The following is a 13,808-nucleotide window of genomic DNA, read 5'->3' on the forward strand; positions in this document are numbered from 1 at the left end:
CAACGGGACGTTAAAAACTAATATATCTTGTTCCACCAAGTCGTGGCAGATAATATAGAGCCGGCTGGGTTGTCTGTGCCTTGGCTGGACAGAGCAGCTATGTCTGGTCTATTTGTCAGTAACAGCTGGGGCGCAATGTCTAATATTAAAGTCGAGGTATTGCTCGAGTAAGAGTACCTCATGATAAGCTGTAGACCTTGTCTACCCAGAGAGTTTATCTATATTATTCATCGCCGTCTACCACCACAAACCGATGCTGGCACTAAGACCGCACTTAACGAGCTGAGCTGTATAAGGCCAGAAGAAAACAAGAAAATGCTCATCCAGAAGCGGCACTCCTAGCGGCCGGGGTCTTTAACTTGTTATGGATAGGGGGCAGTATTTTCACGGCCGGATAAAAAACATACCCGATTTAATCTGGTTATTACTCCTGCCCAGAAACTAGAATATGCATATAATTAGTAGCTTTGGATAGAAAACACTCCAAAGTTTCTAAAACTGTTTGAATGGTGTCTGTGAGTATAACAGAACTCAAATGGCAGGCCAAAACCTGAGAAGATTCTGTACAGGAAGTACCCTGTCTGACCATTTCTTGGCCTTCTTTGTCATCTCTATCCAAAACAGAGGATCTCTGCTGTAACGTGACACTTTCTAAGGCTCCCATAGGCTCTCAGAAGGCGCCAGAACGTTGAATGATGACTCTGCAGTCTCTGGCTGAAAAACAGTAACGCATTTGGATAGTGGTCGATCTGAGAACAATGAGACGGGTGCGCGCGTGCACGTGAAGAGTCCATTTTACATTTTCAGTCTTTGAATGAAAACAACGACTCCCGGTCGGAATATTATCGCTATTTTACGAGAAAAATCGCATAAAAATTGATTTTAAAAAGCGTTTGACATGCTTCGAAGTAAGGTAATGGAATATTTTGAATTTTTTTGTCATGAAACGCGCCGGCGCGTCACCCTTCGGATAGTGTCTTGAACGCACGAACAAAACGCTGCTATTTGGATATAACTATGGATTATTTGGAACCAAACCAACATTTGTTGTTGAAGTAGAAGTCCTGGGAGTGCATTCTGACGAAGAACAGCAAAGGTAATCACATTTTTCTTATAGTAAATCTGAGTTTGGTGAGTACCAAACTTGGTGGGTGTCAAAATAGCTAGCCTGTGATGGCCGGGCTATCTACTCAGAATATTGCAAAATGTGCTTTCACCGAAAAGCTATTTTAAAATCGGACACCGCGATTGCATAAAGGAGTTCTGTATCTATAATTCTTAAAATAATTATGTTTTTTTGTGAACGTTTATCGTGAGTAATTTAGTAAATTCACCGGAAGTGTTCGGTGGGAATGCTAGTTCTGAACGTCACATGCTAATGTAAAAAGCTGTTATTTGATATAAATATGAACTTGATTGAACAAAACATGCATGTATTGTATAACATAATGTCCTAGGAGTGTCATCTGATGAAGATCAAAGGTTAGTCCTTCATTTAGCTGTGGTTTTGGTTGTTGTGACATTATATGCTAGCTTGAAAAATGGGTGTCTGATTATTTCTGGCTGGGTACTCTCCTGACATAATCTAATGTTTTGCTTTCGTTGTAAAGCCTTTTTGAAATCGGACAGTGTGGTTAGATAAAGGAGAGTCTGGTCTTTAAAAATGGTGTAAAATAGTCATATGTTTGAAAAATGGAAGTTTTCGGATTTTCGAGGAGTTTGTATTTCGCGCCACGCCCTATCATTGGATATTGGAGCGGTGTTCCGCTAGCGGAACATCTAGATGTAAGAGGTTAATGCAGGCAAACTTAAATCCGTTTTACCTCATTTCTACTAGCATGTCACGTGCAACCAGAGGAGAAAAGAGAAAGAAAAAACAACTCTAGACCACCTTTACTCCACACACGGAGGCGCATACAAAGGTCTCCCAATTTGGCAACTCTGACCATAATTCTATCCTCCTGATTCCTGCTTACAAGCATAAACTAAAGCAGGAAGTAACAGTGACTCGCTCAATACGGAAGTGGTCAGATGACGCAGATGCTACAGGACTGTTTTGCTGTAGCGTAAACATCCAATGGTATTGAGGAGTATACCACCTCAGTCAGTGGCTTCATCAATAAGTGCATCTACGACGTCGTATACGTATATATCCCAACCAGAAGCCATGGATTACAGGCAACATCCGCACCGAGCTAAAGGCTAGAGCTGCCGCTCTTAAGAAGTGGGACACTAATCCGGACGATTATAACAAATTCCGCAATGCCCTCAAACTAACCAATTAAAGAGGCAAAGCATCAATACAGGACTAAGATTGAATCCTATTACACCAGCTCTGTCACTCGTTGGATGTGGCAGGGCTTGCAAACTATTACGGACTACAAAGGGAAGGCCAGCCGCGAGCTTCCCAGTGACGCGAGCCTACCAGACGAGCTAAATGCCATTTATGCTTGCGTCGAGGCAAGCAACACTGAAGCATGCATGACAGCACCAGGTGTTCCTGACGACGGTGCGATGATGCTTACCGTAGCCGATGTGAGGAAGACCTTTAACCTGTTAGGGCTAGGGGGCAGCATTTGCACGTCTGGATAAAAAAATGTACCCGATTTAATCTGGTTACTAATCCTACCCAGTAACTAGAATATGCATATACTTATTATATATGGATAGAAAACACTCTAAAGTTTCTAAAACTGTTTGAATGGTGTCTGTGAGTATAACAGAACTCATTTGGCAGGCAAAACCCTGAGACATTTTCTGACAGGAAGTGGATACCTGATGTGTTGTATTGACTTTAAACCTATCCCATTGAAAAACACAGGGGCTGAGGATTATTTTGGCACTTCCTATTGCTTCCACTAGATGTCACCAGCCTTTACAAAGTGTTTTGAGTCTTCTGGAGGGAGATCTGACCGAACAAGAGCCATGGAACGATGATGTCCCATTAGACACCTGGCGCGCGAGTTCATGTTGGGTACCCTCGTTCCAATACGTTATAAAAGAGTATGCATTCGTCCACCTTGAATATTATTCATGTTCTGGTTAAAAAAGGCCCTAATGATTTATGCTATACAACGTTTGACATGTTTGAACGAACGTAAATATATTTTTTCCCCTCGTTCATGACGAGAAGTCCGGCTGGCTTAGATCATGTGCTAACAAGACGGAGATTTTTGGACATAAATGATGAGCTTTTTTGAACAAAACTACATTCGTTATGGACCTGTGATACCTGGAAGTGACATCTGATGAAGAGAATCAAAGGTAATGGATTATTTACATAGTATTTTCGATTTTAGATCTCCCCAACATGACGTCTAGTCTGTATCGCAACGCGTATTTTTCTGGGCGCAGTGCTCAGATTATTGCAAAGTGTGATTTCCCAGTAAGGTTATTTTTAAATCTGGCAAGTTGATTGCGTTCAAGAGATGTAAATCTATAATTCTTTAAATGACAATATAATATTTTACCAATGTTTTCTAATTTTAATTATTTAATTTGTGACGCTGACTTGACTGCCGGTTATTGGAGGGAAACGATTTCCTCAACATCAATGCCATAGTAAAACGCTGTTTTTGGATATAAATATGAACTTGATAGAACTAAAAATGCATGCATTGTCTAACATAATGTCCTAGGAGTGTCATCTGATGGAGATTGTAAAAGGTTAGTGCATCATTTTAGCTGGTTTTATGGTTTTGGTGACCCTGTCTTTGACTTGACAAAACATTACACACAACTCTTGTAAATGTACTGTCCTAACATACTCTAAATTTATGCTTTCGCCGTAAAACCTTTTTGAAATCGTAAAACGTGGTTAGATTAAGGAGATGTTTATCTTTCAAATGGTGTAAAATAGTTGTATTTTTGAAAAATTTGAATTTTGACATTTATTTGGATTCAAATTTGCCGCTCTTGAAATGCACCTGCTGTTGATGGAGTGCACCACGGGTGGCACGCTAGCGTCCCACCTAGCCCATAGAGGTTAAACAGGTCAACATTCAAGGCTGCGGGGCCAGACGGATTACCAGGACATGCACCAACTGGCAAGTGTCTTCCACTGACATTTTCAACCTCTCCCTGACCGAGTCTGTAATACCCACGTTTCAAGCAGACCACCATAGCCCCTGTGCCCAAGAAAGCGAAGGTAACCTGCCTAAATGACTACCATCCCGTAGCACTCACGTCGGTAGCCATGAAGTGCTTTGTAAGACACAATTGAACACCACACTGCCCTTTCCCACCTGGACAAAAGGAACACCTACATGAGAATGCTGTTCATTTACTACAGCTCAGCGTTCAACACCATAGTGCCCACAAAGCTCATCACTAAGCTAAGAATCCTGGAACTAAACACCTCCCTCTGCAACTGGATCCTGGACTTCCTGATGGGCCGGCTCCAGGTGGTGAGGGTAGGCAACAACATCTGCCACGCTGATCCTCAACACTGGGGCCCCTTAGGGGTGCGTGCTTAGTCCCCTCCTTTACTCCCTGTTCACCCACGACTGCGTGGCCAAGCACGACTCCAACACCATCAAAAGTTTGTTGACGACACAACAGTTGTAGGCCTGATCACCGACGATGAGACAGACGATAGGGAGGAGGTCAGAGACCTGGCAGTGTGGTGCCAGGACAACAACCTCTCCCTCAATGTGAGCAACACAAAGGAGCTGATGGTTGACTACAGGAAAAGGAGGGCCGAACAGGCCCCCATTAACATTGACGGGGCTGAAGTGGAGCGGGTCAAGAGTTAAGTTCCACCAACAAACTGTCATGGTCCAAATACACCAATACAGTCGTGAAGAGGGCACGACAGCACATTTTCCCCCTCAGGAGACTGAAAAGATTTGGCATGGGCCCCCAGATCCTCAAAAAGTTCTACAGCTGCACCATCGAGAACACCCTGACCGATTGCATCATCGCCTGGTATGGCAACTGCTCAGCATCTGACCGTAAGGCGCTAGTGTGCAGTGCGCGCACGCCCAAGTACATCACTGGGTCCAAGCTTCCTGCCATCCAGGACCTATATAGGTGTGAGAGGAAGGCCCAAAAAATTGTCAAAGACTCCAGTCACCAAAGTCACTGTTCTCTCTGCTACCGCACGGCAAGTGGTACCGGAGCGACAAGTCTAGGACCAAAAGGCTCCTTAACAGCTTCTACCCCCAAGCCATAAGACAACCCCCACCCCCTTTTGTTTTTACACTGCTGCTACTCGCTGTTTATTATCTACGCATAGTCACTTTCCCCCTACCTACATGTACAAATTACCTCAACTAAACTATACCCCCGCATATTGACTTGGTACCGGTACACACATACACATATACACATATACATATATATATATATATACATACACACACCCACTATTTTATTGTGTTACTATTTTATTAAAAAAATTACTTTAGTTTATTTAGTCAATCTTTTCTTAACTTTATTTCTTGAACTGCATTGTTGGTTAAGGGCTTGTAAGTAAACATTTCACGGTAAGGTCCTGTTGTATTCGGCACATTTGATTAAACAGTTATATTATATTTCAGTCTTTTGTGATGTATATAAAGATTAATATTGGAACTCAAAATGTTATAGATTTCAACTCTACAGTGGTTCTTCCTTTAAAAATTGTGGCGTATTGCAGCACAGCTTGCGGGGTGCCGCAGAATTCTACACGTTATTTAAGTGTCAGCCATTGTTGCCAGAATGATTGAATTATCACAATCTGCCACCATCTACCACAAAACGGTCGCAGCATAAGCTCAAAACTTTAAAAAAAGAAACCACTGTATATCTGACATAGTACAGGCGTCTTCTTTATGTAAGCCCATAGCCATGTGTGAGGTGTATACTTTTAATTCAAAATAGATTTGTTTAAGACTACCCAGAAACACTGTGTGACCCTGATCAACTCTGCCCAATAAGAACACAGATTATGCTTTCCGTTGTAAAAACTTTTGTTGCAGTGTGTCACAAAAACACTAAAACTGGACCAGTGAATTCAGGACCAGAGAAGTAGTTGGTGTATCAGAGTGCCAATACTTCCACATTCTGTACCTCTTATCCTGAATGTAGCCCTCTACTCTGTGTAGCTCCTTCCCAAACATGCCACATGGCTTGAAGTTCAGCACACACTTATCTCCAGTACTGTTCAGGACAGACAGAGACCAGAAGAATGAGGAGAAAAGAAACAATCATTCATTTCCAGACCATTATGGCTCAAGTACTGACTTCATGGGCAAATCTTAACTACCACTAAAGTCACATTTTCACTTAAGCTTTGTTCACAATGCAGACCTTAACGCACAAATCAGTTTTGTTTTACAAATCCGTTTTGGGATACTGACTGTCCAAACAACAAGTTACAAGTGTAGTCATTTGCTGACATGGTTACGCTAGTTGTCATGGTAATGACGGGGGTGTGTATACAGTGGTGTAGGCTGACTGGTGGTGGTTCTCGGGTTTCCTCTTGCTCAGCAGTTCTTGTGTCGCAAGCGAAGGTGACAACAACGCCTACCATAGACGTTTCCCCAGTTGCTTTGACTGTTCGAAATCAGTATATGAACACTTTAAGCCTCAAAAGGATAAGAGGATCCAACTTTCAACTTCAAAACTAGTAATTTTTTTTACTAACCACAAGAGTCAACTAACTAGCTAGATGTTCCGCTTGCTAGCATATTCACTCATTTGTTTGTAAACAATTAATAAGCTAGTTAGCTACCACGTCATGTTTTTATCAAACTGTCAACAGAGTAGCTTGCAAGTAACAAGATACGCCAAATAAGTCTAAAAAACACTTAAGGGTCAATAAATCAGATTTAATCATTCAGACAAGTCACATGACCAGGAATCAAATTTGTATCTGATTTAAAATCACCTATAAATGTGGTTTGAATTTGACTTGAGAATATCTGATTCCATGTGCTTCTTGGCTGTTCAGTCTGCAGGAAAAAGATCAGATTCGAAAAGGAAACGCAAAAAAATTGGATCCGAGTCACTTCAAACTGCCAGTGTGAACAAGACTTAACCCACTGACATTAATGCATGATTAAATGAACATTGTATTGAAGTGGAAGTTTGGGGCAAATCCTATGTCTGTTCTACTGAAAGTAGTGGATATTAACACATTTATATGCTTCCAAACCAAGAATTGAAGGTAAACAAAAAAGCCATTCCTATATTCACCTGTGGTTGAGGATCTCCACAGTGCCATACTGCTCGATCCACAGTTTACCCAGGATGACATTGTGTACACAGCAGAAAGGGTTGGTCCATGTATAGACCTCACCATGCCTGGGGAGAAGGGGAGCAAACAAAGCCTCAGTACAATGGATTCTCACACACCCGTTTGCTGAACAGTTAATCAAATGGCTATCCGGACTATTTGCATTGGCTGTGCACATTCACTGTACTCTACACATACTGCACTGACACACACTACATTTACGTCATTTAGCACACTACATACGCTCACGCACAAACACTACATACGCTCACGCACAAACACTACATACGCTCACGCACACACACTACATACGCTCACGCACACACACTACATACGCTCACGCACACACACTACATACGCTCACACACAAACACTACATACGCTCACACACAAACACTACATACGCTCACGCACAAACACTACATACGCTCACGCACAAACACTACATACGCTCACGCACAAACACGACATATACGCTCACGCACAAACACGACATATACGCTCACGCACAAACACGACATATACGCTCACGCACAAAAACACGACATATACGCTCACGCACAAACACGACATACGCTCACGCACAAACACGACATACGCTCACGCACAAACACGACATACGCTCACGCACAAACACGACATACGCTCACGCACAAACACGACATACGCTCACGCACAAACACTACATACGCTCACGCACAAACACTACATACGCTCACGCACAAACACTACATACGCTCACACACAAACACTACATACGCTCACACACAAACACGACATACGCTCACACACAAACACGACATACGCTCACACACAAACACGACATACGCTCACACACACACACGACATACGCTCACACACACACACGACATACGCTCACACACAAACACGACATACGCTCACACACAAACACTACATACGCTCACGCATGCATATTGACGCTACTCACATAGACACACTCACATACGCTGCTGCTACTGTTTATCATCTATCCTGAATGCCTAGTCACTTTTAACCATACTTACAGGTACATATTACCTCTACCTCGTACCCCTGCACATTCACTCCGTACTGGTAGTCCTTGTATATAGCCTTGTTATTTTTTCTTATTTTTGAGAAGGAAAATGTTGTTCTTTTTAACTCTGCATTGTTGGGAAAGGGCACTTAAGTAAGCATTTCATGGTAAAGTCTACACCTGTTGTATTCGGCACATGTGATAAATAACATTTGATTGAACTGATTTGACTCACTTGAGGAGTTCTAGAGTGATGGTTCCCTTGGGCTCGGCCTCCACACTCTTGCCCCAGAACTTTAGTTTGGGGTAGATGGAGCCGTGGAAGACGAAGTCCCCGACTAGGCTTTCAGCGTGGAAGGCACTGATGGGGGGGTGGTGGCTGACCTGCTCCGAGATCAGCCTGTAGCCATGGTCCTCTCTGGGAGAGAGAGAGAGAGAGAGAGAGAGAGAGAGAGAGAGAGAGAGAGAGAGAGAGACAGAGAAAAGAGAACAAGAGAGAGGGAGAGAGAAAAGAGAGAACAAGAGAGAGAGGGAGAAAGAGACAGAGAGAGCAAGAAAGAGAGGGAGAAGACAGAGAACAAGAGCGAGGGAGAAAGAGACAGAGAGAGCAAGAGAGAGGAGAGAGAGAAAAGAGAAGACAAAGGCAGCATGAGAAAGACGGGAAGAAAAAGAAAATATAGGCAGGACAGGAGGAGGAAAAAAGACAAAGATTGTTATCATAGCACATTGAAAATAATGTCAACAGAGGAACATACACTACCGTTCAAAAGTTTGGGGTCACTTAGAAATGTCCTTGTTTTTGAAAGAAAAGCAAAAAAAATGTGTCCATTAAAACAACATCAAATTGATCAGAAATACAGTGTAGACATTGTTAATGTTGTAAATGATTTGTTATGGAATATCTACATAGTCGTACAGAGCCCCATTATCAGCAACTATCACTCACTCCTGTGTTCCAATGGCACGTTGTGTTAGCTAATCCAAGTTTATCATTTTAAAAGGTTAATTGATCATTAGAAAACCCTTTTGCAATTATGTTAGCACAGCTGAAAACTGTTGTCTTGATTAAAGAAGCAATAAAACTGGCCTTCTTTAGACTAGTTGAGTAACTTGGATTAGCTAACACAACGTGCCATTGGAACACAGGAGTGATGGTTGCTGATAAATGTAGATATTTCATTAAAAATCTGCCGTTTCCAGCTACAATAGTTATTTACAACATTAACAATGTCTACACTATTTCTGATCAATTTGATATTATTTTAATGGACAATAAAAAAATTGACATTTCTAAGTGAGCCCAAACTTTTGAACGGTAGTGTAAGTATTATTGTTAAATTCATGGGTGGAAGCAGGTAAAGATGTCCTATTAGAAGGATTGAAGACCAATACAGTGTGCAGTCTAGTCAGAGACAGGGAGGCACAGTCCAGAGCTACACGGCTTTTTACAACACCTCTCTATGCAACTTTGTATGTCCTGTCCCCTCACCGTGTCAGCTCGTAGGTCTCTCCGAGCAGAGGGTTGAAGGGCTTTCCAGTTCTGTCCCACTGTGACGCTACGGCCGACACGGCAAAAGCAGCTACCGCCTGGGAAGACAAGAGGGGAGGATTCACTGGCTCTTACTGTTTAGTCATCCAACTGGGTTATGGGAAGCTTCCTTTGTTGTTACGGTGTGTGTATGTGTGTGTGCTCTCACCTGCATGCGCTCTATGGAGTCGGACAGCGAGCATGCTTTGTTGATGAGGTATGTGTGCTCCATGTACTCAGTGATCCGCTGGAGGAAGCTCAGGGGCTCGTTGAACACAATGGGCATGGTGATCTTGGACAGCTCCTACACACGTGCGCACGCACACACACACACACACACACACACAGAGAAAAGAAGCAAGATTATAATGCCAAATACCTTCACAGAAGTGAGATGAATTCAAACTCTTTAGTGTAGAAACCTAGAGAATGTCATTGTCTATAAATAGATGTGATCATGAAGTGATTCCTAGATATGGTCTGTAGCCCTTACCAGTCCAATGCATTTCTTTAGAATGCCCCACACACTGAAGTTGTTTCTGGAAAACATTGGGGCGGGTAGTGTAGTTCTGAAAGATGTAGGGATAAGACAGACGACACACACAAAGACAACATATTAGTGTCTTGTAGAGAATCAGAGAAGGTGAGTATCACTATGATGACTATCACTACTAAAGTATGTGACTGTAGAGAATCAGAGAAGGTGAGTATCACGATGATGACTATCAATACTAAGGTATGTGACTGTAGAGGCTGACCTGTTGGATGTTATCCTATACTAACTGGGTTAGAGATAAATGGAGCATGTGGACTGGCCAGTCTTCTAGCAGGGTTAAAGCTATTAACAATGTGGGAGAAAGAGAGGCAGGGAGGGGGGCAGTAGAGGGAGAGCAACACAGGTCAGAAAGAGACAGATTACGATAGTGTGAGAAAGACCGAAAAGAAAAAGAGATGAAGAGAAAGAAAGAGAAGACCCGGAGAGGAGGACACAGCAGGAATCTTAGCGTACCTGTGTTTCCTGATTCCGTTCTCCTGTGGCAAGGAACCATTGTTCCTCTGGGTGCCATCATACACCACGGCATCTTTAAAACTGGCCTCCGACGTGCCTTCATACGACTCATCAGAGTCCAAGCCTAACACAGACAAACACACACAAATTAGGGAAAGGCTATAGAGACATTTTCTGTTTACCATCAGTCATGTTGAGTGATGCACGTGCATCTGTAGCAGGATAGCTAACGGATGTTCGGGACATTGACAAACTTAACAGTGATTGATTACCGTGAAAACATGCAAGACTGATGGCTATGTCCAACAAGTATATTATTCTTCTGGCTTTATCTAGCTCTATTTGTGATATTTGACTTTGCCTTGCTAGCCCTTAGGTAATCACCCTCTGATGGCATAGTGATGTTGTAGACGATAACCATCTGATTACGTGTTTGGTAGCCTTTCCACTCCCAGCTCCGGTCATCCCGTATACAGGTTGAAAATGGCAGATTTTGTCATTGATGAACGCCTAAATTGGATGCAGTGGCTATACAGTAACATGCTATACATGATGTTATGCTCCTAAAAAACAATAAGGGATGGGAGAGGTGGGACTTGCAGTGCGTCAGGCATCAAAAATAGAACCAAGTTCTACACAGAAGCTGGTTGAGGCGCGCGAGCAGTTTGGATGAAATTATTGAATAACGTGTGTACATTTATTTTGCAATGCTCGAGCACACAAGTGTTGTTTATTTGTTTTTTTGAAACCAGGTTTGCTGTTCACTTACGCTATACGAGATGGGAGTTCCATGCAATCATGGCTCTGTATAATACTATACGTTTCCTTGAATTTGTTCTGGACCTGGGGACTGTGAAAAGACCCCTGGTGGCATGTCTGGTGGGGTAGGTGTGTGTCAGTGCTGTGTGTAAGTTGACTCTGCAAACAATTAGGATTTTAACACAATGTTTCTTATAAAAACAAGAAGTGATGGATTCAGTCTTTCATCAATGCTTAGCCAAGAGAGACTAGTATTGATATTAGCGCTCACTCTGATGAAAAGCGAAATATTCCGCTCTGTTCTGGGGCCGGTGCAATTTCTTTCAACCAATCACCAGTCATTTGTGTCAGTGCAGTACATGTTGAGTGCCTTTCTCTATAAGCATGCTGAAAGTCTGGTTAAATTTGTTTACAGAGAAATAGTATTGTATTTGGTCAACAACAAAAAAAAATCAACAGTTTTAGGGAAATGGGTCTTTACATTACATAACTCACCTAGCCTGACAAGGTTACCTAATATAGAATTATATAATCTAACTTTTTTTATTATAATATTTTATTTTCTTCACACCAGAAATACACACACACACGAACAATAACAAATAGAGACGCACACAAACCCCAACTACATATCCTCTGCCCATACATGCATGGCTCACACCTCCAACCCTAGTGCCTGCATTATTGTTTGCCACATGGACTTACGTTGTACCAATTGTTTATTATCGGTCGCCCATGCTATTTCAATTTTAAAAAATGATTTTTCCATTGCGTTAACGATTAATGGGCTGCAATTTCTGGGACTGGTAACTCTAATGAACTTATCCTCTGTAGCAGAGGTAACTCTGTGTCTTCCCTTCCTGTGGTGGTCCTCATGAGAGCCAGTTTCATCATAGCGCTTGATGGTTTTTGCGACAGCTCTTGAAGAAACTTTCAAAGTTCTTGAAAATGTTCCGGATTGACTGACCTTCATGTCTTAAAGTAATGATGGACTGTCATTTCTCTTTGCTTATTTGAGTTGTTATTGGCATAATATGGACTTGGTCTTTTACCAAATAGGGCTATCTTCTGTATACCAACCCTACCTTGTCACAACACAACTGATTGGCTCAAACGCATTAAGAAGGAAAGAAATCCCACAAATTAACTTTTAACAAGGCACACCTGTTAATTGAAATGCATTCCAGGTGACTACCTCATGAAGCTGGTTGAGAGAATGCCATGAGTGTGCAAAGCAGTCATCACTTTATAGCATTCCCGGAAAGCATGGATTATTGAATCATTGATAGTTTTATACTTAAGACACGACTGCCATTGTGTTGTAGAATTTGTGAATTTTATAAATAAATTCTATACATTAGTTATACTGTATTAAGCGTACATTTTCGTTAACTGTAATTGCATTAGTTATGCTCCAACTTTCCCTCCATCTTGAGCCAACAGTTATTTTTAAGTCTTTGTTCCAATAATTTATATGCGTTGTCTTGGCTGTGTGCTTAGGGTCGTTGTCCCGTTAAAAAGTGAACCTTCGCCCCAGTCTGAGGTCCTGAGCGCTTTGGAGCAGGTTTAATCAATGATCTCTCTGTACTTTGCTCCGTTCAGCTTTCCTTCGATCCTGACGAGTCTCCCAGTCCCTGAAAAACATCCCCACAGCATGATGCTGCCACCACCATGCTTCACCGTAGAGATGGTGCCAGGTTTCCTCCAGACGTGACGCTTGGCATTCAGGCCAAAGAGTTCAATCTTGGTTTCATAAGACCAGAGAATCCTGTTTATCATGGTTCGAGAGTCCTTTAGATGCCTTTTGGCAAACTCCAAGCGTGCTATCATGTGCCTTTTGCTGAGCATAAAGGCCTGATTGGTGGAGTGCTGCAGAGATGGTTGTCTCATCTCCACAGAAGAGTGGAAGAGTCGGGTTCTTGGTCACCTCCCTGACCAAGGCCCTTCTCCCCGATGACTCGGTTTGGCCGGGCGGCCAGCTCTAAGAGGCCACTGTGTTGTTGGGGACCTTCAATGCTGCAGACATGTTTTGGTACCCTTCCCCAGATCTGTGCCTCAACACAATCCTGTCTCAGAGCTCTACGGACAATTCTTTGACCTCAAGGCTTGGTTTTTGCTCTGACGCACTGTCAACTGTGGGACCTTATATAGACAGGTGTGTACCTTTCCAAATCATGTCCAATCAATTGAATTTACCACATGTGAACTCCAATCAAGTTGTAGAAACATCAAGGATGATCAATGGAAACAGGATGTACCTGAGCTCAATTTCGAGTCT

At 42.4% G+C, this 13,808-nt stretch overlaps 1 protein-coding gene across 6 annotated transcripts in view; it reads right to left on the minus strand.

The window, feature by feature from the left end:
* LOC106566795 (oxysterol-binding protein-related protein 2) overlaps positions 1-13,808 on the minus strand; it is a 40,856-nt gene that overhangs the window by 8,556 nt on the left and 18,492 nt on the right. For 5 of the 6 annotated variants that reach the window (XM_014135190.2, XM_014135191.2, XM_014135192.2 and 2 more), the window contains exons 3-9: positions 10,772-10,895; positions 10,256-10,331; positions 9,932-10,066; positions 9,724-9,821; positions 8,470-8,652; positions 7,180-7,287; positions 6,052-6,141 (exon numbers count right to left, since the gene is read on the minus strand). In XM_014135190.2, the coding sequence (XP_013990665.2) occupies positions 6,052-6,141; positions 7,180-7,287; positions 8,470-8,652; positions 9,724-9,821; positions 9,932-10,066; positions 10,256-10,331; positions 10,772-10,895 (814 nt within the window). The remainder of the gene's footprint in view (positions 1-6,051; positions 6,142-7,179; positions 7,288-8,469; positions 8,653-9,723; positions 9,822-9,931; positions 10,067-10,255; positions 10,332-10,771; positions 10,896-13,808) is intronic. The other variant, XM_014135195.2, reaches the window with a different exon arrangement.

Source organism: Salmo salar, chromosome ssa13, assembly GCF_905237065.1.
Source record: "Salmo salar chromosome ssa13, Ssal_v3.1, whole genome shotgun sequence".
Taxonomy (NCBI): domain Eukaryota; kingdom Metazoa; phylum Chordata; class Actinopteri; order Salmoniformes; family Salmonidae; genus Salmo; species Salmo salar.